Source organism: Alligator mississippiensis, chromosome 4 (assembly GCF_030867095.1).
Source record: "Alligator mississippiensis isolate rAllMis1 chromosome 4, rAllMis1, whole genome shotgun sequence".
NCBI classification, from domain to species: domain Eukaryota; kingdom Metazoa; phylum Chordata; order Crocodylia; family Alligatoridae; genus Alligator; species Alligator mississippiensis.
The window spans coordinates 241,143,280-241,170,650 of NC_081827.1; the positions used below are offsets into that span (position 1 = coordinate 241,143,280).

Sequence of the window (27,371 nt, forward strand, 5' to 3'; positions counted from 1 at the left end):
GAAATGGGGCTTGAAAAGAGCTGCAGGGGTGGGGCAGGTACCAGCCCCCTGCACCACCAGAGGATCAGGGCAGGAGGCTTGGATCTGCCTCTCCCCTGCAGCTCTTTCTAAGTCCTCTGCTCCTATCAGGGCACCAGGGCTGGGAGCTCCCTGCTGTCTGGGCAGGGGGATATTGTCCCCCCAGGGGCAGGGAGCAATGTCCCAGCCCTGGCCAGGAGACAGCTGTTTCCTGGCCCAGTGCTCCCTGCCAGACTCTGGTTAGCACCCAAGGGAGTCTAGAGTTCCTGATGATGGTGGCAGAGGCCCACTGCAGGGCACCAGGAAGCGAGAACAGTTTACTGCCATTAGCAGCAAATCTGTTCCTGCTTCCCTACATGTGTAGATGCCTGCCCAGGAGCATTTACTCATGAGTAATTTACTCATGAGTAAACTGCTCCTGGATCTAATACATGTGTAGACATATTCAGATCGAATGTATGTTGTTATGAACATTAGGTAATATGTAAGAACAATAAGCAAAATCCTGGTTCATTGAAATATGTGGGAATTTTGCCCATTGGAGTCTGTGGGGCCAGGATTTTGATGAACCGTACTAATTGAAATATGTATATTCCATATATTTTGCTACCTTTACTGTATGAAAGCATAATCCAGCAGCTCCCTCAGTAAAACAATTCCAAAACTAAATCGCCAACAATATTTTATCCCTCAGGAAGTTTGTTTGCTTGTTTCATGCATTCTAAGGCCTAGAGCATCATCATTCATGTCATATAATGTTGCTTCAGATGCAGTATTAGTATTCTGTGATAGCATGATACAGGCACGTACAGCAATAATTCATTTATACGTTCTTCATTTAAAACTGGGTACAAAAACAAAAAGGTCCCAAATTATCTTATATATGGTGAAACTATGAGGGTCACCCAATCCCTTTTACATCCAGAGTTAGAGCCGCAGTATAGAGTTGCTGTGTTGCAGGTAGGAGTTGGAGGCCAGCTACAGGGAAGAAAGTTGTAAGCAATGGATTGGGCAAGTTGGCCTGCAGAGCTTTTCACTCTCCCTCCCTGCTTCTGTATACTGTCTGCAGCAAACTGACAGGCAGGCATGCTGGGGTTGTGGGGGCTGATAACCATGTTTATCACCTTTATCTCAGTGTTTATCTCCCATTAAGACTGTTGATTCTACCTGTTGATTCAGCATGGACCCAGCATGTGGTCTGTTGGCTAATACACAGACACCTCCTCAGGAAGGCAGCGGGGGAAGCAAACAGCTCTTAAGCAGCATTTCCAAGGACGGACATTAAGCTACCTGTTAATTAGCTCCAAAAAGCCTGTCACCTGTCTGCCTCTGTCCTCTCCCACAGCACAGAGTGTAGCCAGCATATGGTCTGCTAGCTAGTGCTGAGGTGTCTATGAGGGACAGGGGAATGCCTGCTTAGCACAGAGTGGGGAGGGGACGGGGGAGAGCAGAAGCCAGGCAGATGCTGGAGCTTTTTGCAGAGCCTACCAGAACACTGTTTATTCTATCAACAGTATATGCCCCTTTCCCTTAACATCAACCCAGGCTAGACTTCGAAGAAATTGTTGCAGAGAACAAACCATTCCCATTAAATAATATGCCACGCTGCTGTGAAACAAAACTGCCTGACTTCCTGTGGTGTCTGTAGCCTTCAACAGTTTCTTAAAATGTCAAGCTTCCCCCTGTACCCTAAGCATGTTTATCTCAAACATGTTCAGATCTCTATGTTCAGTTTATTAGTGCACAAAAAGATTTTGACATTAACATAGAATATTTTGGTTGTACCTCCTATTGCTCTAATCTTTTTATCCTATAAATATCCTACTACATAGCGATTCATTAAAAAAACCAATCAAATATATTAAATGTCACATATTTCTTATGGATAAATAAATAATGGGTAAGGAGGGTACCAGTGACAATGGATCAAGACAAGGAATATAAAAAGTACTTGTGAGAGTTAAGTGTTCAGCTCTCATTCTATGTCAGTGGGGTTTGAGCACATTGGGCTTCTTTGAAAAATCCACTCTAAATGAAGTCTCTGAATTTAGTATAGTCATTTGCATTCCCTATCTGTTTAAACACCTTTACTTAAATGATTACCTAACTCCAAGGTTTTAGTATTTCCATTAATATTTTTAAGCATTTAATGGGTCAGTAAAGTTCAAAACTAAGAGAAAAGGCACCTTTAGCATGGAAGAACACTTGAAATGCACCTCAGAACCTGCAAATCTAATGTGATTGCATATAAATTGGTGTATTTAAGCATACTAAGTTAATTAAATCTGACATGGCAGATCAACTTTCTGCTAAAACAAAGTTAAGTTTGCGTGGATCACATTCATAGTTATTAAACACTTCACTAGGCAGCTTAAAGCCAAATTATACTAACCTTCTGGTGGCATTTAGGCAAGTGATACACTTCTCTGCAATTTGCCCTGACTAGGGGACAGCATGGGACTGTCTTGTGCCAAATATCATTCTGAACATCTCTGATCTCCAGTACACAAGGACCACATCTGCATCTCTTTACTGAGTGCAGTATATGTCCTCCCACCCTCCACCAGCACAGCTGGCGAGTAGTTTGGCAGAATGAGTTATACTTCTACGAGGTCTCCACTCCTTTGTAGATAGCATATATTCTGTGCACTTACTTGATCCATATGGGACTCTACATAGCATTTAAGCAGAATCTAACCTAAAAGAAGTCCTAGTGAAATCACTGGAGCTGTATAAAATGCCTCTTATGCGTGTTTAGTATTTAGGCAAGTAGGCTTTGCGGTAGTCCGTAAGATTATTCATTAGAATAAGATCAACTCACTGAGGAGAATGAGGGAAAGATGGTCAGTTTTCAGGAGGAACATTGTTGCACAAGCTAGAATGAAATTTGTTGCATTTTGGCAAATGCTTCAAGATCTCTTTCCTTTAGCTCTGGCATGTCACGTTACTAATAAATCACTCAGCAAAAATAAAGGTCACAAAACTAGCCTCTCATTTGGTATCCAGGCAGTTCACTTCAATCCAGGATCATTTTCAGTGCCACCTTATTATGGCAACAGATGCATTACAAAGCCACATAGAAACTGTGTAAAACTTAAATGGATATTCTGCTATCTATTTTGCATAATATCTATTTCTATGCATTCTCAAGAATACATATTTTTTGGCAGAGGAACTACTTCACTCTCACATTGCCCACTGGTGGTCGCCAGATGGAGAACGGTTGGCATTCCTGATGATAAATGACTCTTTCGTACCAAACATGGTTATTCCTCGCTTTACTGGAGGACTGTATCCCAAAGGAAAGCAATATCCATATCCTAAGGTAAGTAAAGCCTAAGTATAATCTCCAGCCCTTGCACACGGTTCAGTGAACCAACTGATAGTATTCAGTGTTACAGAAGAGTGTTTTAAATAGTAACAGAACCTGTTTTCATTGATATAGCTTTACAGAGAATGGTGTTCTGAACGGTGCTATTTCAAATAAGGCTGTAAAGCTTTTAAAAGGATAGAACCCACTAGGTCAGAGTGGAATGAGCAGCCTGCTACATACTAATTTCATGATTGCCATCTGGTGTGCTAAAGTCAGTCCACAGCTTTCCAGCAAAGAATGGAAATGATCAAATGGATTAAAAAATAAAAATATAAAAATGGAATAAAAAAAAAGGCTGCCATAAGTGTTTTAGAACAGCACAAAGTGCTACAGGCATTAGTGGGTGTGTCTACACATGCATTTAAGCATGGCTATATTTTATGAGCATTAAGCGATTTTTCTTAGGTGTCTATACGAGCAGGGACTTGGCACTAAACTTAGTGCACTTGGAACTAACATTGGTGCTAAGTCCTTGCAGCCTGTCATGTGCCCTTACTGGCTGGGCAGACCCAGCACTAAAGTTTGAGTCATGTCTACACATGCGTTAAAGCGCTTTAACTAATTGTGCCTAAATTTGATACCTCCATTTGCAAGTATCAAATGTAGGTGTGATTAGCCTAATTTCACCATTTTTAAGACTTATTAAGGGCACATGTGTAGACGTGTGCCCATAATGCACATTAAATTAAGCTAATGCACATTAATGCATCTCATGTAGATGCGCCCAGTGAGTTTTTCAGTGCAGCTGTATAGACCGCTTTAACATAACAGGTTCGTAACTAATAAAAGTTTGCATAGTATTTCAGTATGCCTTTTCATCAAATGACATTATTATTAATCAGGGTGAGTGACTAATGTCAGAGAAAATAAGCAGTAAAACAAACATGCTTCTAGCCTTCATAATGAAGTGAACTCAACTTTCACTGAAGTATAAGGAAGCTTTGGATTGGAGGCTCTCATCTTTGTGTTGGGAAAGCTATAAAGGTTAGCTCTCGTCTCTCCCCTCCCTCCCTCCCCAAATTAGAATCTTTAAAAGAATTCTGGAGTTTTTCTTGTAAATCTCTGCTGATCCCTGCCTCTATGGACCTGTCAATGTCTGGCTTTACTCATGTGTTTAAGTTACTACACCTGTGGTAGCCTTTCCTCTAAGCTCCTACTGTATGACTGTATCTCTATCTTGCATGCATTACTCAGGTTCAAACTATAAACTGACTGAATAAGAAAAGGATTCCTTGTGACATGATAACTCTCATCCTTCTTTCCCGCAGACAGGTTTTAAACCCATGTAAACCCATACACTTCAATATAGTTACACCAGATTTGTACCAATGAATAACGCATTAGGCTCACATATACAAAAATGGCCTATTTTTCTACTCTGGAATGAATGTAATGTGAATAACACACACACACACACACACACACATCTATCGATAGATAGATAGATAGATAGATAGATAGATAGATAGATAGATAGATAGATAGATAGATAGATAGATAAGAAATGCAAAACTCTAGAACTCTTGGTTCAGAGATGATACTTTTTATTAGATCACCTAAGAAATTGCAAAAAAATACATCCCTCACACAAACACACACACACACACACACACACACACACACACACACGTGTGTGTGTGTATTATGATGAGAGGAAGGTTGGTGGCGTATTTAAAGAATCTGCAGTACTTGCTGAAGCATCACAAACAGCTAAAATATGTAGAAGCCAAGGCTTCTCGTGATATGCATTTAATTTGATTCTTAAAATCTTAAATAAATGAACAGTGTTTCAGGGTATAAAATAAAGAGCTGGGATTTAATTTTCAATAGTTCTTAAGTCCTGTTTTCAGACAGAGAGCAGGGTACTTAGAGGTACTTAGGAGTAGAATGCCATTGACGGTCAGTGGGACTTGGGGTCCTACGTCATGTTGGTGCTCTTGAAAATTTTACATTTGATCCCACTGTCACTGGAACCAATTGGAGTAGAATCAGTCTTCTTCTGCAGGAGAAGTCTCAGATCATACAACTTGGTATGAACTTTTTCTAGGAAACAGAAACCAAGGAGGCAGGTTTTCAGCTACATGGGGCAAAAGAAAATTGAGCAACAGGGCAAAGAAACTTCCAAGGAACTTAATAAAAAATCCACTTTGAAAACAAGAAATGAGAAATCCCATGTCATTAGCAATTCAGCACAAAAGTGATGACAATACTATTTCAGTAACCTTGTTAATGAAAAACATTATCTTTATTTAATGCCTCCATTTAATGACAATTAAGCTTCGAGTTAAACATCATTAATTATTAATGATGCTTGTGGTTTGGCTACATAACCAAGTAAAGTCTGGTGTTTATTAAAGCATTTTGTTGTACATCGTAGTTCTCCCCCAAAATAAGTAAAAATAAAACTGCACATGGGCTTGGGTGTGCACACACATGCACTTACATTCACTGGATGCAAATCCACTTCAAAAAGTGGTTTGGGAAAAATGAAAGCTTAAAAATGGTAAACATACTAGGAACATTACTGAGCAACATTGCAGCTCACTTCATCTTACCGTGTTTACACATTTATGCTACTTATTTGTGGGTGGCACACAGCCCCGCATTGGAAGTTACAATAGGTGTTCCTACACACATTGCAACCAATTAATGGATAATCTCAAATTAACATGGAAGAGCACCCAAAATGTTTCACCTTTTGGAAGCACAAGCAGTATCCCTCACTCCCTACCTCTGTGCTTCCTTACCCAGTGGTAGATTAAGATTTATTGAGGCCCTGAGAAAACAGAAAATTGCAGGCCCTATACCAGGCAAGGGCAGGTTCCCTCTGTGCCTGCCAGGGGGCTGTGGCTGTGCCTACCTGGCCTCCTCAGCACATCTGGGGCAAGCCAGGCGGGGGGCATGAGTGCCACTGAGGTGAAGGCAGCCCTGGCCCCAGCCTGCCCCCACCCAGCAGGTGTTGTGCAGCCAGAGCCGGGGTCCTTCAGTACCAGGGGATGGGCCAGGGCTGGAGCTGGCTGGGGGTGGGGGCACAAGCTTGCCCTGCTACCCTCCCACCCCTCTGCCAGTGTGGATTTTGTGGGTGGGGCAAGATGGGGCTGTCCCATCCTGTCCCAGTGGTGCTGGTGCCAGTGGCCACCAGATGACAGGGAGTTGGAGCAGGGCACCCATGGGGCTTCCTGGCATCAGATGGCCACAGGAAGCTGCTGCCACTTGCAGGGAGCCCCACACCCACCCCAACCTCTGGCCCTGGCCCAGGCTGTAGAATTTAAATTCTAGAATTATGATATTATTTTTACCATAATTTTTTATAAGGATAGTGATAGACAGCTACTGTTTCCAGTGCTGAAGCTATTATTTGCTAATTTAACAGTTCCCTCTGCAATGCTTACACCCAGAAGACAGTAGTTACTCACGACAACAATCCCATGTTGTTGAATGGGACAACTCAAAGGCCTAATCACTATAAGTTGCATGCAGGAAATTAAATGAATGTTTTATTTTTCAATGTGGATGATCTAAACCAGTGGCAGGAACTCCTTCTGAACCTTTTTTGAATTAAAAATGAAATTAATAGAGTTTTTTATACAATTGTCACACCTGTTTATTTTCCACATAAGTCAGAAGCTGAAGTGTGGAATGGCCATTATTGCAGCATTTATGGAAGCAGGAGGAACTCATATGAAAAATGTGCATAATCTTACGTGAAACACTCCCACCCTAAGAACTGGTCCTTAAACACTTGAGTACCTTCACACACGTGTACCAATTGTTTGCAGTCAGTTGAGCCTATCCATGTTCATGTCTGTTGTAAACACCAGGCCCTAAACTTCTAGAAATTCAGCTGAACTGGTCTTCTAATCTTTGTAGCCTATCCCTGGTACAAATATGCAGGCATCACTTTCTCCTGTTCTACATCAGTGGTTGATACCCTTCTATGTTATTAGAGAAATGCAATTTCCAAAGGGAATTTCTGTGGATATTCCAGTCAGGCAGCTTTTAAAGACCAGACATCGCTTCTAAATTTCCTTAAAATGAGTAAAACATACACATTAGCATTATTAGTGCTTTAAAAGCTTTGTTTCAATAATTTTTTTCCTGAACGCCAAATAATTTTGACCTTTTATGGAAAAAAAAAATGTGGCAGCACATCTTGGACTGTTTTCTGCTTTTCCGGGACTCCATAGGGAACTTCCAGTGCATCCTGTGACTTGCATTGTAAGAAGTTCACCAAGATAGGACAGGAAGGCAGGGGAGCTGGCAGCATCTTCCCACCATCCCTTCAGTATGCTGAGTTAGTATTTTATCTCTGTTTTTGCCTGGGTTCTCCTGTGTCTTGTTGCAACAAGAGGAATTTCCTCCACACTGGGACCCACGTTGACCTGTGCCTCATGGAGGCATGATCAGCGTGGGTCCTGGTGGTGGGGTGGGGAGAGACCTAGGAATTCCCCTGCTCCTACGCTGCCCCTTGACTTCTCACCAGGACCCACACAAACCTGTGCTTCACATGGAGTCATGGGTTAGCACTAATCCTGGCATGGGGCAGTGTAGAAGCACAGGAGTCAGGTAATCTCTGGTGCCCTGTGCCTTCATGTGGGAACCCATGCTGACCTGTGCCTCCACCTGAAGTACAGGTTAGTGTGGATCCCAGCATGGGATAGGGTATCTGGGGAATCCCTAGAGCCCCATGCCTCCTTGCCAAAACCCACACCAGCCTGTGCTTTAAGTGGAGGCTTGGGTACAGGCACAAGGTGCCAGGGATTCATCAGCTCCCATGCCTCCACGCCGTTGCTCACCAGGACTTGAGTCCATGTGAGGTGCAGGTCACTGAAGGACCTGATGTGGGATAGCAAGAGGCCTGGAGAATCTCCAGCAAGGGGAACACATCACCCATTGTCCTGCATTGGGCAGAAGGGGCGATGTTTATGTCACCCCGTAAAGCAGATCAGCTGCGATGTGACATGTCCTTACACAACTGATCTCTTTCAGTTCAGTGATGTCTACTGACCAATGAGGTAAACTTTGGATTATATGCAGATGAAGGATGCCATCTAATTTTCTTTCCTCTCATCACCCAGACATTTAATTCACTTTAAGAAGGCCCCACTTTGGCTGTTCTGCTTTTGCAGTCTTAGAGAAGTGGGGAATAAGGACATGTATGCTCTGGCTGGCCATTAGCATCTATATATCCAAACACTGGATCCTTGGGTTGATTATTTTTATACACTGGGATTATATTGAGTCTTTGACTGACCATCATGGAACATCTCTAATTGTGCTGTCTTGGGTTGTATGTGTGCTACAGATTCTCATGGTTCTGAAAGCTTTATTTTGATCACTGTGGCATATATTTTTCCTTGATCCACATGCATCAGTGTGATAAAAAGTTAATATAAAGATTCCCAGTTAGAGTTATGGGGACAGTAAATTACTGTGCATTGCTAAGTTTTTGGTCATTGAATGTCATTCTATAGATAGTACAAGATGAGTACTGTTAGGTTTGATCTGTATTGTTGTGTGCGCAGCTGATATGACTGAGCATTACACAAGACAATACAGGAGTTCATCATTGTTTTCAGTTGAAGATCACTTTAAAGGATTTTCTAGCTATGACAAACAGACAGAAATATTGAAATGCCTTTATTTTTTAATCTCTTTAGCTGTCATTTTCCCACTAACTTTAAAGCTCCTCCTTTCTTCTTTTCAAAGGCAGGTCAAACAAACCCAACAGTAAAGCTGTTTGTAGTCAATCTTTATGGACCAACCCATACACTTGAACTCATGCCACCTGACAGCTTCAAATCAAGGTATTCATTTTGATTGTTTTATGAAACTCATGTTTACTGTAATGAAGGCATCATTGAGTCTACCCCCCCCACCTTTATACAACAACAGTTTCTATTCACTGAAAGCCTCTTGATCTGTGTTCCCAGGGCTAAACTTTATTGATGAATATGAGAATAGACTACAATAGAATAGAACTTAATGGATTGGCACCCATAGTAGGAATCTTGCTGTCAGTGCCATAACAGTAAAGTTTGGTGCCCAGCGCAAAGCCCACAGTGGCAGCCCATCCTTGCCCCATGCACAGATCCAGGGGCAGATTTTCACCTTGCCCCATGCACAGATCCATGTTCACCTGCGAGTGCACATAGAGGCAGAAGACACCCTTCTCCCATCCACGCGCCCCCCCCCCCCCCCAAATGAGCCACTAGTGGCTCCATCCTGCACCCTGCCCCAGCTGGGCAGTGCCTATTGTTGCCCCTTTGCTTCAGCACGTAGGGTGGTTGCCTCACTGCCCTGGGCACCGAAGCAAAGGGGGAAGCAAGGGTGGACTGCTATGGCACTCCCCCTTGCTACGGCACTGCTTATTGTCTGGAATTTGCTCCTTTTTAAGGTCCTCTAGAGCCCAAGTTGATTTTAAACATATTTATGTATTACGCTGGTATTTATCATGCAGGGAGTTTGTATCCTAGAGCTATGATAGACATTGTGAACACAGATTTAATTTTGAAGTTGTACAGTTCAATAGTGCTGTTTGTTTGCCATGTACTGTCTTGCTGGCAATAGCTGTTGCTTTCAGTTTTTATAATGATAGGTATTTAGTGATATATAATATAGATATTTAGTGATAGGTATTCTTTTAGATAAATAGCATAAATGCACTTCAGCCAGGATGGTTTTTAAATTTGAAACAGGAAATGATGGGCTCTTCAGATACATTTCACTATAAGGAATTTTTTTATATCTGCAGCGTCTTAATCTGTCAAATTCAGTAAGATCATGTGGGTTAAGCTGTGATCCTGTCAGATCACATAGGCTAAGCTGCACTGAGCTGTGTTACTGTTTGGTTGAGACATGGGTGGTGTGTGGGAGCAAGCAGGAGCTTTAGGAAATTTGGAGATGGCTTAATAGGTAGGACACCCCTTCCCCTCTGACTCTGTACTGAACTAATATGTTAGGTACAGACTTTCAAAAGGCCCAAGGCGGAATCAATCTAAGTTACTCAAGTTTCGATAAGCAGCGTAGTTTAGACTGGTAGCGAACAGAACACATATTTACCCTTTGATGGGGTTGGAAAGCATGCAGGCTGCCTATTGCAGACTGCCTTCCGCCATTGCTAAGCCAAGCTATATGTGCTGAACTTCTGTTCTGTTATGGGTTTAGACCAGTTTGCAATCACCTATACTGGTAAAAATGTAATGTCTGTGCCTGGTTATAATGACAGCGTGGTGCTACCAGGGATTGACCTACTGTAGTTTCTATCTTTTGCATAAGACACACAGTTGAGTGCCTGGCCTCATGTGCTCATATAAGATCCCTTAGAACTTTTTTAATAGTAGAAGAGCTTTAATCCCACTGCTAAACATATTGCAATCTATTCAATTCTGTTCTGCCTGCCTACATTCCCACTGAGGTTTCAATTGAATATATTTCTCTGAAACTCATGCCCTATATATTGTTACTTGGTGATGTTACACAAATACTGTGTACCACTCCAGAACTGGCTGCATTTTGAAGGGAAGAAAAATGTTTAGTATCTATCTCTTCCCTATGTTTTAGAACATTTTAGGTCATAATGAAAAACTTGAATTAGTTTAATATCCCCAGTAAAAGGTGGTATATAAGAATTACAAAGCGACCTGTAGCTCAACCCAGGGAATACTTTTTGTTGCTTGCACAGTTCCTGCAGAGCCTCAAAGGGTTTAAAGTAATTAACTGCCCTCCAGAATGGCCCTGGTGTTCATTCTATGGGTCTGATTCACCACTTTGTTATACCTGCATTACATTGGAATAATTGTATTGCCATCGATTGATTTACACCAGCTTAATATTGCAGTAAGTTAGTAGGAAGTTGGCCCAGTAAATTATGGATACTGGCATGCATATTTACTGACTACTTTATGAAAATTGAATTAATTTGAATAGATTTTGTTTCTTGAAAAAAAAATGCTTTGTCTCTGAAAAAATGAGGCCCTTCATAAAAGATATGAGCATGTAATAATGTCTCCTGCTGTTTGCTAACCCTTCATTAATGGAAGTGCTACCACATTCTATAAAAGAGGCTCCCTGTTCAAAACAATAAAACCACCTGGAGAAAAATAAAATGCATTAAAATGGTTCTTCAAAAGTCAGAAGACCAGAGAAAGTGCAACTGTAGAAATCTTAATGGGTAAAAAAATAAAAAATAAAAGCACATAAACTTGTTGGTTTCCCTGTGGGCTCTGTAAATTCATTCTTACTCCCTAGGTATTGTTTTCCTTAGATTAAAAATGGAATCAAAAGAATGAATATTAATAGTTTTAAGTCTTGTTTTCTGTCCTGAGCCTTAAGGCTGGTAACAGTTGAATTTGTATCTGAAGCTAAAAGACTTGTTCCCCAGAGTTTGGATCTTCGGTGAAGAGCTTGCTGCAGCTTTAATAGGAATAATGTTCATTTTCTCTGCTTTTTTTATTTATTTTTTTGGTATACTGGTAGTTATAAGGTAAAAAAAAAATAAAATAAAAATCCGGTAGTTACATCATGCAAGCCTAAGCAAAGCTATTCAAGCCTAGAAAAAAAAAATCAATTTCTACTTTAATTTTACCTATTACAATATAATGCCTTAGTTACAGAAAATAGAAAACTCAAATAAAGATGAACCAAACCTCATTAGACACTTGTGACCTGCAACTGTGGCTGAGTCTTGATATGTGCACATAAAGAATGTGGAAACATGAGAGAGCAGCCCTTGGGACAAGCCTTGTATAGAGCTGAAGGCAGAAGGGATCTTTAGTGATTCTAACTTGTTTTAATTTCCTGCCTTCGAAAATCAGTTTTTCAGCCTAGTCTCTTCAGGAAGTAACACAGTGGCAGAACAGTTAGGATGTTTCAGTACAGGCTAGGGCTTGCTCTGGTCTCGTGCAAATGGTGAGCCTCGAATGACCCAACTGGAAACAGATACCTGGTTGCTCAGGTTGCAGGAGCACCCCAGCTGCAGCTCCCCAATGCCCCCAGAACCCCAGATAAGGCTGCTGGGGCCAGCACAGTTACTGGGCCCAGCCTCCCCTTCCCTGCCTGGGGCAGCATGCCGCATGCCACAGCACACGTGGCATGGGTGTTCCCTTTGGACAAGGTGTGCCATTGCTACTCGTTCTCAGGGAAATGGATGTTCCCGCTCATGGGAACATGCCCATTGCATGCTGTTAGCTCCAGAAACTGCTGTGCTTTAACTATGCTTACCCAATGACCTCCATGGGTTCAGGTAGACCTTTAACTAAACTATAATTAGGATGACGTTATGCGGAAGGGTAATGGGAGTTTGTTTGTTTTTAATAGCTAAGTATGGGGACAGCTTTTGGCCTTGCTTTCTGTAGAATATCCAAAACAGCAATTGTTTGAAAATAGAGTTTGTGCTTACAGCAACCACTTTCAGTGTCATGGGTGAAATCCACTCCTGTTCCCAGTACCGTCGCATTTCTCCTCTGCTCCCTTCATGTCGGAAATTAGATCAGATACTGTAGTTCAACTGACTCAAACTCAGTGTAAGGACTATCGTTCATCAGTCACATAGTTTTTTTGGGGGGTCCCCCATATTTTTTGTGCTTTTCAGTCCTAAGAGGTCAATGCAGGTAGTAGAAGAAAGCATCTGAGCATGGTATAGAGATCTGTTGACTTAAGATCAAATTCTTAATCAATGCTACACCTCGGTTATCATATAACTTGCAGCTCTGTGAGGAAGGACATCATTTGCAGACAGTCATGTAGAGCAAAATGCCAGTGACAAAGGTTAGAGGACAGTTATAACTGATAATATGGAAACAGGCTACTTTGGAAATTGGAAAGAAGCTACTTTGCTTTTCAAACTCCATGCTAAGCTTTAGGCCTGGCAGCAAGAAAACAAACAAACCCAAATACCTTTTATATGTTAACTCTGAAACACAATATACAAAACCACTAAGGACCTACTGAATTCATGGCGGAAATTGAGTGCATGGTGGCTCCTTTAATCTTGCATGTTCCCCTGCATGCACTTCAACCCTTCCCCCCTCCCCCCCCCCCCACTGCTGATTAGCAGAGGACCCCACCACTCCCTCCTGATCAGCAGGGAAGCTAACACTGTGCTTTTAAACATGGCAACATTTTTGCCTCCCCATCAGTTAGCAGCAAAGACCAGGGTCGTTTGGGGCCCCTCAGTCAATCAGTGGCAGGAGGCAAAAATGACGCCGTATTTAAAACCACAGTTTTTTGCCTTCCCGCTGATCAGGATTGGGCTGCAAGAATGGCCTCTCCATCAGTCAGTGGGGTGGGGGAATGTGGGGGAACCTGCAAGTTTAAAGGAGCCACAGCATAGCCCCCTTCCACCATGAATTTGGTAGGTCCCTAAAAACCACAAATATCACTGTTTAGGAGTAACACTTCATGGGAGGGGCCTTACTCAGTGCAAAGGGGATGTATGTACCATCCTAAGTACCTAAGACATTTTGGAGTCATCCCCTGTAAGCAGGTTGGCATGCCTAATGCTTTGTTCCCTTGGAGGGCTTCAGCCAGTCCCCTATACAGTCCCCTATACACAAACACAATCTTTGCATTAAAAAAACCAAATAATTGACCAAACGAAATTCTCAGCCCTTCTCCAGGCAGTAGGAAGGGCCCTTTAGCTCAGTACTGGCCCAGTACTCTGGCTTGGCTCCTCTTGCTAGCAAATTTATCTGGGTTCCAGTCTGCCTTCTGGCTCCAGGCTGTTCCTTCCCCAGCTCACCATCCTCTGCTCTCTTCTCTGGGGCTTTTAACCACTAATAGGATACGCCCTTGTTAGATAACTGCCCACAGCTGGGCTTCTACAGCAGGGCTGTCTGCTTCCTCTTAAGGGGCCAGACTACCCTCTTACATTCCTGATTTTCTTTCTTTTTCTCTTAAGCTCAGTGACATGCTGTTTGCTTAGTTCTGTCTTCCCCTGCTGCTTTGGAGCTATTTGAACATTTGTAATAACACTGTATGAAATATCATTAGGATTTTAAATTCCTGATAGAATGTTATATGTCTAAATTTTAATTTTGTATTTGCTTGCCATAGAAGAGGCATAAGTGTACAATGAAAACTCCCTAGACCGAGAACTCACTTGACAAATATCAGCTTCTCTAATTATTTGTATTTTCCCATCAAATTAATATAAAAATATGGAGTTTGCATAAATCCAAATAAAATGTAAAAGCATAGCTAAGTGGCTCCACTACTGCTTTGCTGAGACACTTAAGCTCTTCCAGGTTCTAAGTTCAGGATTCATTATGGGTAATTTAGGCAAGAGATTGTTTTTTTAATTTATAGCAGCATCTTTACCCAGGGCATGGTTTGGAACAGAAAGCTTTTCACTTGCAATTGGTGATTCGAAGATTTTTTAACATTTTTTTTTTTTTAGATAAAGCAGAGGATTTAACATTAAGAAAATTGGATTTTATTCCTAGCTCTGTTTTAAAATTATTATGTGATTGATCAATTCACTCAAGCCTCTGTCCCCTCTGGAAAGTTCTAATAATTACAGTCCATACCTCACAGGGTTATTTCAATGGAATAATCCCTTATCATTATAGCAAATGTATAGAATATCCTACATAAATACAAACAAATCAACTATCATGCTGGATAGCTATCAGACTATTCCCATATTATACTTTACCTGTGGCTGATTTCCTATGTGAACGATTATTTATTATTTATATTCCGGTAGTCACCAAAAATCCAAACCCAGATTTCAGCCTCATTTTTTCTGGCCACAGTAAAAATACATAATAGGAGACAATCATGGCTGGAGCACAATTTGAATCTAAATAGACAGGAAAGATAAAGAATAACAAAGGAGAATATTATTGTCTTATCTTACAGAGCAAATTGAGCCACAAACATAATAAGGGCCTGATATTCAAATGTGTTTAACAGCCACCAACCCTGCTATAGTTAGTGGTAGTTACAGTTGTTCAGTATTCATGAAAATTGGGCTGTAGAAGCCGTTCCTCAAATTAAACATGAAATCTGTGGTAAATCCATCAGTATGTTACCCCAGGCTCCCAATCCAGTCTGTAGCCAGAAAACCACCCTCTTCAATGTTGTATGATGCAACAAAACCTGAATTTAATGTATTGTGTATTCAACAACAAGAAGAAGGTCATGGAAAATATGGGTCCTTTACTCAATGGGGGAGGCAACCTTGTGACAGATTATGCAAAAAAGGCTGAAGTGCTCAATGCCTTTTTCACCTGTCTGCACTGGTAAGTTCAGCTCCCAGACTACTGCACCTGGCAGCACAGTTTCAGCAGGAGGTGAGCAGTCAACAGTGCCAAAAGAGCAGGTTAGGGACTGTTTAGAAAGTCTGGATCTGTACAAGGCCATGGGGCCAGATGGGATACTCCCAAAGGTGCTGAGGGAGTTGAACAATGTGATTGCAGACCTGCTGGCCATCATCTTTAAAAACTCATGCCAATTGGCAGAGGTCCTGGATGAGTGGAAAAGGACAAATATAGTGCCCATCTTTAAGAATGGGACGAAGGAGGATCCAGGGAATTACAGACTCATCAGCCTCACCTCAGTCCCTAGAAGGATCATGGAGAGGTCCTGAAGGAATTCGTTGCTAAGTATTTGGAGGAGAAGAAGGTGATTAGGAACAATCAGCATGGATTCACCAAGGGCACTTCATGCCTGACCAACCTGATTGCCTTATATGATGAGATGACTGGCTCTGTGGATGTCAGAAGAGCAGTGGATGTCATATACCTTGATGTTAGCAAGGCTTTCGATACCATCTCCCACAACATTCTCACAAGCTAAGGAAGTCCAGCTTGGATGAATGGTTTGTAATGTGGATAGAAAGCTGGCTAGAGCATTGAGCTCAGAGGATAGTAATCAATGGCTTGATGTCTAGGTGGCAGTTGGCATCAAGTGTTACTGCCAGTTTTGTTCAATATTTTCATCAGTGACCTAGAAGATGGGATGAAGTGCACCTTCAGGAAGTTTGCAGATGACATCAAGCTGTGGGGAGTAGTAGATATACTGGAGGGTAGGGCTGGGATTCAGAGACAAATTGGAGGATTGGACCAAAAGAAATCTTATGAGGTTCAATAACAAGTGCTAAGTCCTGCACCTAGGATGAAACAGTCCCATTCATCAGAACAGGCTGGGGACCGACTGGCTAAACAGTGTCTCTGGAGAAAAGGACCTGGGAGTTGCAGTGGACAATAAATTGAATATGATCCAACACTGTGCCCTTGTTGTGAAGAAAGCTAATGGTTTACTGGGCTACATTAGAAGGAGTGTTGCTAGCAGATCAAGGGAAGTGATTCTTCCCCTTTATTTGACACTGGCAAGGCCACATATGGAGTACTGTGGCCAGTTTTGGGCCCCCCACTACAGAAAGGATGTGGACAAATTGGAGAGAGTTTAACCAAGGGGAACAACAATGGTTAGGGAGCTGGGACACTTGACTTACAAGGAGAGGCTGAGGGAATTGGGTTTGTTTAGTCTGGAGAAGAGAAGATTGAGGGAAGATTTAATAGCAGCCTTCAGAAGGGTGATTCAGAAGAGGATGGAACTAGAGTTGTTTTCAGTAGTGGCCAATGACAGAACAAGGAGCAATGGTCTCAAGTTGCAGCAAGGGAAGTTTAGGTTAGATATTAGGAAGAACTTTCTCACTAGGAGGGTAGTAAAACATTAGAACAGATTACCCAGAGAGGTTGTTGAGTCTCCATCCTTGGCGGTTTTGAAGACCCGGGTAGACAAAGACTTGGCTGGGATGATCTAGTTGGGGATGGTCCTACTTTGAGCAAGGAACTAGACCAGTAATTTCCTGAGGTCCCTTCCAACCCTAATTTTCTATGATTCTATGGTTGTGAAAACGTCATCTCTATTTGCACAGGTTTCAAACATGCACAACATTGTGCTAGTGCTCAAGCATTCATAGAGCACTTATTTATGCATTTAGCAGCATAAATAAGTTATGAATACAATATTTTTAGAAGGGCATTAGTTGGGCAAGACTCTTATGTTTCCCTTGTACAGTAGACAATGAACCAGCAACCTAGCAGAGAATCATAGCTTAGCTTTTTCAAGTAAAGCCCATTGTATTTATGCAACCAAATATACAACAATTAAGAAGTTGCTAAGACAGCATAGCATCACTCCACTGCCTCTACACTTATATAGGTAAAACCTTCCCTCTACTCTAGTAGGCAGATATGTTTCACAACCTGTCCATTACCTCTAAATTAGAACACAATGTCTTTATGATTGGAATTGGAATTTTTCTTGGACAGTTTCCTATTTTAAGGCTCAAAACAGTTTTTCTCAGGCTATTCTAATTTAAATCTAAGTTTCTGCTCTTCAGGCAAATTTAGATTATGAATGTAACTATCCTTCCAGTGTAATTTAATGCAAATCCCTTTTCTTTGTTCAGCTTACTGTCTCTGTTGACTTTGCTAAGCACTTACCATAGCAGGCAGTAAGATAATGCATGTATCTTCTAATTCATAAGCATTCCAAAACTCACAAGTGAGATAGGAGGATCATACGTTTTAAAGTAATAATAAATGTGTTAGCATTTATTATGCTGCAGACATAAACTAGCATATCAATACTAAATTAAAGGTAAAAATTGTACAAAAATAGGAATGTAAATATAAAAAATAATTATAAGTATAAAATGCAGTTAGGACATGGTAAGAAAGGCTGTTCTGCACTGTCTTGTTAGGTTTTGCAGTCTTATAAGACCCTGGTGTAATTTTGCCAAATTCTAGCTATTCAGTCTGCTGGGTGCCTGCGGGCGGGTGCTGCCGGGAAGGGGGTGGGGGAAGAGGGCGCCACTGCCTCAGAGGGAAGCATCATCCCTTATCGTAGCCCAGAGCCCAATCTGCCCGCTGGCAGCTTGCCCTCCCCTCCCCGCCACCCAAGAGGCAGGTAAGTGTGGGGTGTGTGCATGACACAGGGGTTTACTTCACCCTAAAAAACCCACCTCTTCAATTTAGGGCCCCCATTTCATCTACACACACCCATATATACTGGCTCTCTGCCTCATAGTAAATCTACTACATCTTTAATTTATGTCAAAACAATTTGGCTAGTTAGACATTGAAGATAGGGGGGGGGGAATTATTTTCCTCATATTAAAAAAAAAATTGGTAAACTTTTCTTTGACCAGCATGATACAATCACATGCTTTGATTCGAATGAAAAGACCATTTTTAAGGTTGTAGAGTCAGGTACTCAGGAGTTAAGGCATGCCAGAATTAGTATTGCCTGTGCAACTGTGATCATCTCTTTTGAGAGGATGTGTTGTTTCATGAACATGTAGAATTTTTCCACAGGAAAATCCCCCTGCCTCATTCAGTGCAAAAGGTGGTGGGGGTAAATCAGGGATGCATAGCGAGTGAGACTACTGCTTGTTGCATGTCTGCTTTGCTTATTACATGAGCAGGAAGCAAGGTAGTGAAAGTAACTCAAAGATAAAGGGAGGGATGTAGTTGAAGGCAGTCAACTGCTACCATGGTATTGAATATTTACTGATCATCTAAAGAATGGCACAGTCTGATTTTGAGAGAGGTAGTTAGATTGTTAGTCTGTAGTCAGTCAGAAAGCAGGGTTGATATGCACCTAGAGCAGAGGCAGGCAAAATATAGCTTGGATCCAGCCCACCAGCCAATTTCTTCTGGCCCGTGGGCACCCACCAACTAATTGTACCCCACCGAGCCCACGTGCCTGACTCACACCCTTGTGGGTGGAAGGGCCTGGCCCAGCCTCCATACAGCTTCTGGGCAGGGCTGCCACTGCTACTGCTGCAGCCGCCAGGGGACCTGCTCACCTTCTCTGGCATCTCACTCACTCAGGGCACCAGGTTAGGAAGTGGCAGGGACGGGGAGAGGAGCTGCAGCTAAGTGAGAGCGCAGAGCCTGTGCCCAGTGGGGCGGCGGGAGTGCGGAGCTTGGGTGGGCAGGGTGTAGGGGTGGGGGGGGGTGGGGAGAAGGTGGGAGGTGTGGGGACCTTAACTCCTGAGTACATAGCCTCCACCAGTGGTGGCAGCAGCATCAGCTGGCAGGGGCGCTTGGGGTGCTTGTGCTGCGTGCAGACACTACCACCCAGTGGCGCATGGATCCAGACAGCACTGCACATAGTGGCAAGGAACACAGCATGGCCGGTCCACCTCTACTGTGCTGGACTCCCTGCAGTGGACATGCAGCTCCCAGCACTCTCACACCCCTGGGGGAAGCCCAGTGCTATGAAGCCAACTGCCTTCCTTGCCCCCTGCCACGCAGGTCCCAGGACTCCAGCGGAAGGGGAGGGCTCCATTGTGCGGGGCTTCCCCCATTGGCACACGAGTTCCAGCAGCTGCACATGTGCCATGCAGAGCTCCATGCAATAGGGGCAGGCCAACCAGGCTGTGCTCTTTGCCACCGTGTGCAGTGCTGGCCAGAACCACATGCCACTGGGCGTCAGTGCCTGCATGGGCCACCAGCACCCCAAGCTTCTGCTGCCTGCTGCTGCCTGCAGGTCTCATATTTTAAATGGGGTCTCAGATTTTAATTTATTTGGGATTTGGGATTGAGGTGTGTTTTCTGCAGTGCCAGGTCACACATGCAGGGCTATGGAGGACAGGAGGGCAGGAGCCCACAGCAGGCAGCATACAGACCCCACTCTGAGCACAGATGTGGGGATCACAGGTCCCCCCTGCCCCCTGGGAGTGCACGCCACGGTGAGGAGCAGCCCCTCCCCTGCCCAAACCCAGAGCAGGCAGGCAACAGGCAGGAGGTGTGGTGAGGCTGGCTCCGCTCCACTTGGCTGCAGCAGCTGCTGCCTCCTGCCAGAGGCAGGGGGCTGTGGACCTGGGTCCCTGGCCCCATAGCCCTGGCAGCTGGGAGTCCCCTCTGGCTGGGCTGAGTGAGCAGGAGCTGTGGGTGGGGGACAAAGGGTACCAGCAAAGCTGGGGAGTTGCAGGGGGAGTGATGGGCAGGAACAGGGCTGGAAGGTTTTGAGGGTGAGTGAGGGGTACCACCAGGGCCAGGGAATTGTGGGGAGGGAGTGAGGGGCACCAGCAGGACTGGGGGCTGTGAGGAGGAGTGAGGGGTACCAGCAGGACTGGGGTGGCTGGGTTGGGGGAGTGAGAGACATCAGCAGGGCCAGGGGGGCTGTAGGGTGCTTTCATTTTAATCACAGATTTGGGGACATTTATCAGAGAATTTGCAATTGTTTTATCAGGGAAAACCAGGATCCCTGGTGGTCAGTGAGACCCTGAGCAGGGGGGCAAGACATTTTCCTTCATAGCCAGGAACCTCTAACTTTGGTCCCACCCAGCATTAGCATTGTCACCCCTCCCCTCCCGTCAAAGTCCCCAGTCTTGGCTGCACGCAACACCCAATGCCTTTGAGGAAGGCTTAGAAACACCCTGACCCATGTAGCAGAAAGGTGGGGGTGGGGGCAGCCAGCGAAGCCCAGAGGCATGGGAAATACCCATCATGAAACATAGACATATGTCATCCCTGACCAGTGCCTGTCCAACCTCTTCTTGAACACCTCCAGGGATGGAGAGTCCACGTCATCCCTACACAGTCTATTCCACTTTCTCACTATTCTAACAGTGAAGAAGTTTTTTATGGCTCTCCGATCTAAACCTAATTTGCTGCAACTTTGAGCCGTTGGTCCACATCATCCTCTCTGCATCAAGAGAGAAAAGGTGCTTTCCCTCTTCTTTAAGGCAGCCCTTCAAGTATTTGAAGACTGCTATCATGTCCCCTCTTAAGTACCTTTTCCACAAACTGACCATGCCTAGCTCCTTCAGCTCCTTCTCATACAACTTGTTTCCCAAGCCCTTCATCATCTTTGTTGCCTGCCTCTGGACCGTCTCTAGCTTCTCCATGTGGTTTTTTTTTTTAAATGTGGAGCCCAGAACTGCGCGCAGTCCTCCAGATGCAGCTTAATCAGTACTGAGTAGAGCGCACTTTCACCTCCTGTGTCTTGCACCTAATGCTTCTATTGATCCATTCCAAAAATGCATTCATCTTTTGTGAATTTAGAATTTTGTAAAGACTCTTGGAGAGCTTTGTTAAGTTCTGTGGTGCTACAAACACGTCGTCAGGACCCAAATCAGTAACAAATATTAAATAAGCCATTGAGAGAGGACTCAGAGTTTGGAAGATGGCCCTGGGGTGTAGCTCACTGTGGGCCCCAACAAAGGTTTCTAGCAGAGAATAGGGAACTAGCGCCCTTTTATCTACATGAACTCAAGTTAGAAACTCTCTGCAACCTGATGACTTGTATATCTATGAACTTTTCTCCTCAGCCCGCATGAGTTGGATATAATATCCACAGATACACATTTGGTTTCCTTACAGTAATTCCACCATTTAGAAATCGTGCAAGACCAGGTCTCATGACTTGTTGGCCCCCATATTGGCTCTCTGCCACATTGATAAAGCTTGGAGAAAAAACCAAATAAAAGTGCTACCTCTCAATATACTTGGGGGTTCCCAGATTCAGCTTGGCATGTCATGCCCTAGTCTTGAAGAATAGCTATATCACTTGCAGCCAAGTATAAGAGCGAGGAAAAGTAGTTCCAGGCATGATGTGCAGGTGTGCTTATTCTTTCACATTTTACAAACATGAGACCGTTTGTAGCTGTATTGAATTCTGGGTCCCTAGTCTTTTTGTACCGCTTCAGAATTGCACGGAGCTATCTCACAGGCTTCTACCTGGCTACCCCTGCTGTTAAAGTTAATCCGTGCTATTAATAAGTAAAGAATCATGCATCAAAACTGCCTTAAAAATCTAATTTAACACAAGCTAAGACCATTGGTTTTAAAGTGAGACTGAGTGTGTAAGCAAACTGTTTGTAACCAAAGCTGAGAGCTATGCAGCCAGACTGAGAGCTGCCAGGAGCAGAGAACTGAAGCAAGGATGTCAGACGTCTTTGTGATGACAGACTGTCACAGGCCTTCCTCCACAACATCTCCAGTTTGACTGCCTAACAAGGTTATAGGAAGAAAGAGGTAGATTTACCATAGCGTTAAAGCCCGTCTATTGGACTCCTTTGCTTTGCCAAGCTTGTGTAGGGACATGGTGTGTCTTGTAGTATGAGTTAGTTGCTACAGTGGTAGTCAATTAACAGTAATATTGTGTCTTGCATAAAACACTTGCAGTATAAAAATGGCATTTTAAAATAATCCCAGTTGCCTCATAGCATTGCAAACTGTTGGTTTTTGTTTTGATTTTGTTTGGGGGGGAGGAGGGTTTTATATTTATGAAAAGTTTACTTTATTTTCTATTTGCTTTGTCCAGCAGCCAGAAATATATGGCATAGCAAGGAGGTGCTGAATACTTTTTCAGAATGAACATTTTAATAGATGTGATTTAGTGTAGGAAAGTCCGGTTTATATACAGCACTTTCTATGTAGGTTTGACTTTGTGTATTTATGTATTTATTTATACTTAGTGCTAAACAGACCAATAAGCCTGCTTCATCATCATGCATCAATTGTTGAGCTTACATTGTTTTGCAAGGTCTAACAGAGTGTTTGGCCCAAACCAGAGGATAGTTTCTCTTCTAAATGGGCAAACGATTATGTTTCACTTCAATAAAGTAAAGCACACATGTATGTGCATCAGTGTATATTTTTGGAAGCAATTGCAAATCTGGAAAGCATTTCACATTCTCCTAATTTCTATTTTATACCGTTTACATCTTAATCAAACACTTTATTGCTTGCAGTCAGATAGGCCAAAGCCTTTGAAGGTAAGTCTGCCAGACTGCAAAATAACTGGTAAAGGAGCAAGAACTTCCCAGAAGAGCACTGTACCCTAGCTACTAATCCTAGTGGTAATATTCATTTCCATCATTTACCTTGTCGGCTATTTGAGTTCCCTTACATCCCTCTCTCAGTGATAATATTTGCTTATGGGGCCACTCGGTCCATGTTTTGCTTGCCAGGGTAGCTATCATTTAAAATGCTTTTCTAGCTGAACTATACGTGATATGAATACCACATTTTCAAATGTATGTTTATCCCAGAGAGTACTACATCACTATGGTGAAGTGGGTGAGCAATACCAAGACTGTGGTGAGATGGTTAAACAGACCTCAGAACATTTCCATCCTTACGGTTTGTGAGACCACGACTGGTGCTTGTAGCAGAGTAAGTAGATTTCCCCATTTGCTTCTTTGCAACATTTTGTCCTGATTTGAATCCGAAAGAAAAGGTATTTGGAATATCTTTTGATGCCGTAATTGTTAAATAAATATAAGAGGACAACCGGGAGAGAAGTAACATGATAGCGTTTCAAACCTCATACTGAAATAATTGCAGTAAAATCTACCGGTCTGATATTCACACTTGTTGAGCTTTGTTCACTCATTAACTTTAGTAAAGCAGAAGTTGCTCAGCACCTCTGAAGAACGGATGCAAAATATTATGGCCATAGCCAAGGCACTACCAAGAAGGCGTGCCTTTGGGTATTCTCAGATGGCCACGTATTGTTCTTTCTCCTATCTCTGTAATGGTTTTCCTAGTCTCTGTAATAGTTCCATAGATTGAAAGGATTTAAAAGGAAAAATACAGGAATTTCGATAAATCTTGGAAAATCACCATGCATGCATAATCTCTTTTAGCGTTAAGTCTATAGAGATTTTTTTTTTTTTAATTCACCTTTCTGAGGAAACTGAGCGGAAACTGATGGGCATCAGACAAAATCACACCTACTTTTTCTAACGATGGGAGTCACTTTCATGAAGCCCTAGATTGTGTTTGGAGGGCTGATTATATTCAGAGTCTGTGGTGAAGATATTTTTTGTTTCGAGATTCCCTTCAACTAGAAGTCGCTGCTCAGAAGTTACATTTTTGACAGCAGCGCGGAAGACCAATAATAAGTAAGGTTTCATTCTGTAATTTGGCTTCAAGGTGGCTGCTCTCACTAAAAAGGATGTGTTTATTGTAATGCTTTCACTGCAACTGTGGACTGTTACAATGCAGCAGCACTTGAAAATGGATGATTTTTTTCCCCCCCACAAAAGCTCAGGTCACTTCCTCGTTGCTCATTCTTCATCTCTTGCCTGCACACACTCTGGCTCAGTTCCTGCTTGAACTGCTGATAATGGCAGCTTTCTCCTTGAGTTCAATAAAAACAGAATCAGGACTTGTGCATTTATACCGTGACTTCCCTGAATCTCTATTTCCAAAGACATACACCCATCAGCCATCGCACTTTACCCTGCCTTTCTATACGTGTGGATAAGTTCAGAAATACTTTTGAATTACCTCACCAGATAGACCACAGAAACCCAGGAGGTAATGGAGGTAACAGGTAAGCTGTTTCATTCATACTATTTGCCATGGTAATTTTCCAAACATGGACATTGCAGCCCATTCTTGTTGTAGCTGAGGCCTTTTTCAAATCTTTGGTATGCGTTCCCTTCATGGGACAGACCTCTGACACCTCCCTCCAACCCTTTGGAGTGGGATTCCTTGAATCTAACCATTTTCTGATTGGGTTTCTGAGAACCATCCTTGTGTTACCTCTTCAATGGGTTTGACACCTACAAGAGTTTCTCTTTAAGAGCCTGCAGACAGTAATGATATACAGTGACAGCAAATGACCCTCTTTGTGCAAAGCATAATTTATTTTCCCAAAATTTAAAGAAATGTATTTATCAAAGAAATGTGGGTTCATATAATGCTACCACTCCCTTCAGGCCATGAGAAGACATGACTTAACCTAAGTACCCCATTCTCTTGGGGACAAAGTAAGGCTGGTTGTTGCAAACGGTTTGTGATAAATTTGCCCTCTTCCCATTCCTTCCTAAGTTAACTATCATTAAAGTTTAGGCTCCCAAGTGATCCTAGGTTTAGCACTGAGAAAATAAGCTAACCTGGATGGGCCAGATAAGGCCAATCAAGAACTTCTCTAAGTTTTTAGATTTGTTGTTGTTGTTGTTGTTGCCATTGCTTCATTTCCTGTTGACTTCCCTCTTTCAGTCTTTTTTTGATGTGCAACTTTGATAAAAATAATTTAAGATACTTCTAAGTCCATCATATCACTTTTCCTTAGGGAAAAAGACTGAGTGAGATTGTCCACTGAGTATTTCTGAGTAGAGCATCTGCTGTTAGGTTCACAGTGCCTTTGACAAGAACCACCTCTATGTCATCATTTTGGAGGATTAATCTCCATCTAAAACTTGGTATTAGATCCTTTTATTTGATGAAACCAAGTAAAAAGTGAGTGATTGATGTTCACAGTAAAATAGCAGCCAAGTAGATCTGATTGCAATTTGTTCAAGCCCGTACAGCAAGACATTATTTTTTTTGAGAGCAGCATAGTTTTTTATCTTGGTCCAGCAATTCTTTTCTTAGATATACAGTTCTCCTCTCATGGGAAAATGTATTCGCACAGCATCTAATTTAATATCTTTGAAAACCATAGAAGTCTTGCCAATGTCTGGGCATACTACAACTGAATCTTTACTCAGGACTTCATTTAGTTCACAGAAAGCTTTCTAATGCTATTCTAGTCAAACTGCCTTGTTTGGGGTACCCTTCTGAAATAGCTCAGTGATGTGAGAGCCAGCCATCCCAGCAAAAACCTGGATTTATTTCCTGGTTTGGGGACCAGACAAATCCTTCATATCTTTCACCTGTGCAGGTTCTAGTTTAATCCAGCCATATCCTATGCTCTGGCTCAGATAAGCCACTTTTGACCTCTTTTTCCATCTTTATCATTAATCTTGCATCTCCATTGCTTTTGACCACCTTTCCAGTCTGCATCATATTTTCCTCCCAAAACTAACCAAAACACAAATATCATCAATGTATGCTGAGGCAATTCCTTCTTTTCAGCTCAACCAGATGCTGTCAAGAGCTGCTTTAAGCCAGAAGAGTGAAACCAGAAACTCCAGATTACTAAAGATTGATAAATAAAGATAGAAGTTTAGCCTCAGAATCTAAAGACATCTGCCAATAGCTTATACTGAGGTCAGTCCTGGTGTGTGATCATGAATCTGCTTCTGGCTCGTTCACATCTGAAATGGTAGTGCAGGCACATCCACACCTGAAGGAAGTATGTTGCAAGCAGTGTAGGCTGTTTCTCCCATCTTAGAGATGGGGAATATGACAGATCTGCCTGAGTTAAAGGCAAACTTTGTGATGGGATTGTTGCATGTAGGACTTTTTTGTTTTATAAGTTGGCCCTTTGTGCTCTGTCTTTAGTTGAATGAATAAATAATGTTTTGATTGACTGCTGTCCCAGCCTTCCTCAGGGAAAGATACCTTTGCAACATCCAACCCTAGTTGGACCTGGTGACGTTGCCGTCATTGATACTCAGGGAACTATAACCCAGGTGTAAGAGAGAGCGACATGAAAAAAATCGATCTTGGGCAAGTACGGCTCAGGTGTGTCTCAGGGAACTGTAACCCAAATGTAGGAGAGAGTGACAAGAAAAAATCCATCTCGGGAAAGTAAGGCTCAGGTGCATGTACACCTGAGACCTTGAGGAAGGGCAACAGTGCCTAAACTGGTAACTATGACAATATAGGCACAGCAGCTATTCAGTTCAGTGAAAGTGTAGTTATTGACTTCAGTGACAATGGGAATTGGCACAGGTATCAGTAGCTAACTTGAAAAACTCAAGGTAAGAATGTTTTACAGCACGTCACCATTTCATTCGTATTTCATGCCCAATGTTTTAGTAAATCAAGATTTTTGGTGTGCATTTGCTGTTGCAAAAAGTATCATATAACAACCAAGTATCTAATTATGACAGCCACTGGAATTTCAGTAAATCAGGCCGTATTTATAGGACAGATCCTCAGCTGATGTAAATTGTTGGGATTCAGTGGAGTTGTGATGATTTACAGCAGCTGAATTCCTGCCTCATTATTTTACCAGTGCATATGTGGAAGAAAGGGTGGTATGGTATATGATTTAGGGCTGGTAGTCTTACAGGAAGAATCCTATTTTCAGTGCTATTTGAATGATTTTG

The 27,371-nt window shown here is 42.7% G+C and overlaps 1 protein-coding gene across 2 annotated transcripts in view; it reads left to right on the forward strand.

Moving 5' to 3' along the window:
* Positions 1-27,371, forward strand: part of DPP10 (dipeptidyl peptidase like 10) — a 480,529-nt gene that overhangs the window by 402,972 nt on the left and 50,186 nt on the right. For both annotated transcript variants that reach the window (XM_019480614.2, XM_059727434.1), the window contains exons 9-11: positions 3,189-3,343; positions 9,101-9,198; positions 23,412-23,535. In XM_019480614.2, coding sequence (XP_019336159.1) covers positions 3,189-3,343; positions 9,101-9,198; positions 23,412-23,535 — 377 coding nt within the window. The remainder of the gene's footprint in view (positions 1-3,188; positions 3,344-9,100; positions 9,199-23,411; positions 23,536-27,371) is intronic.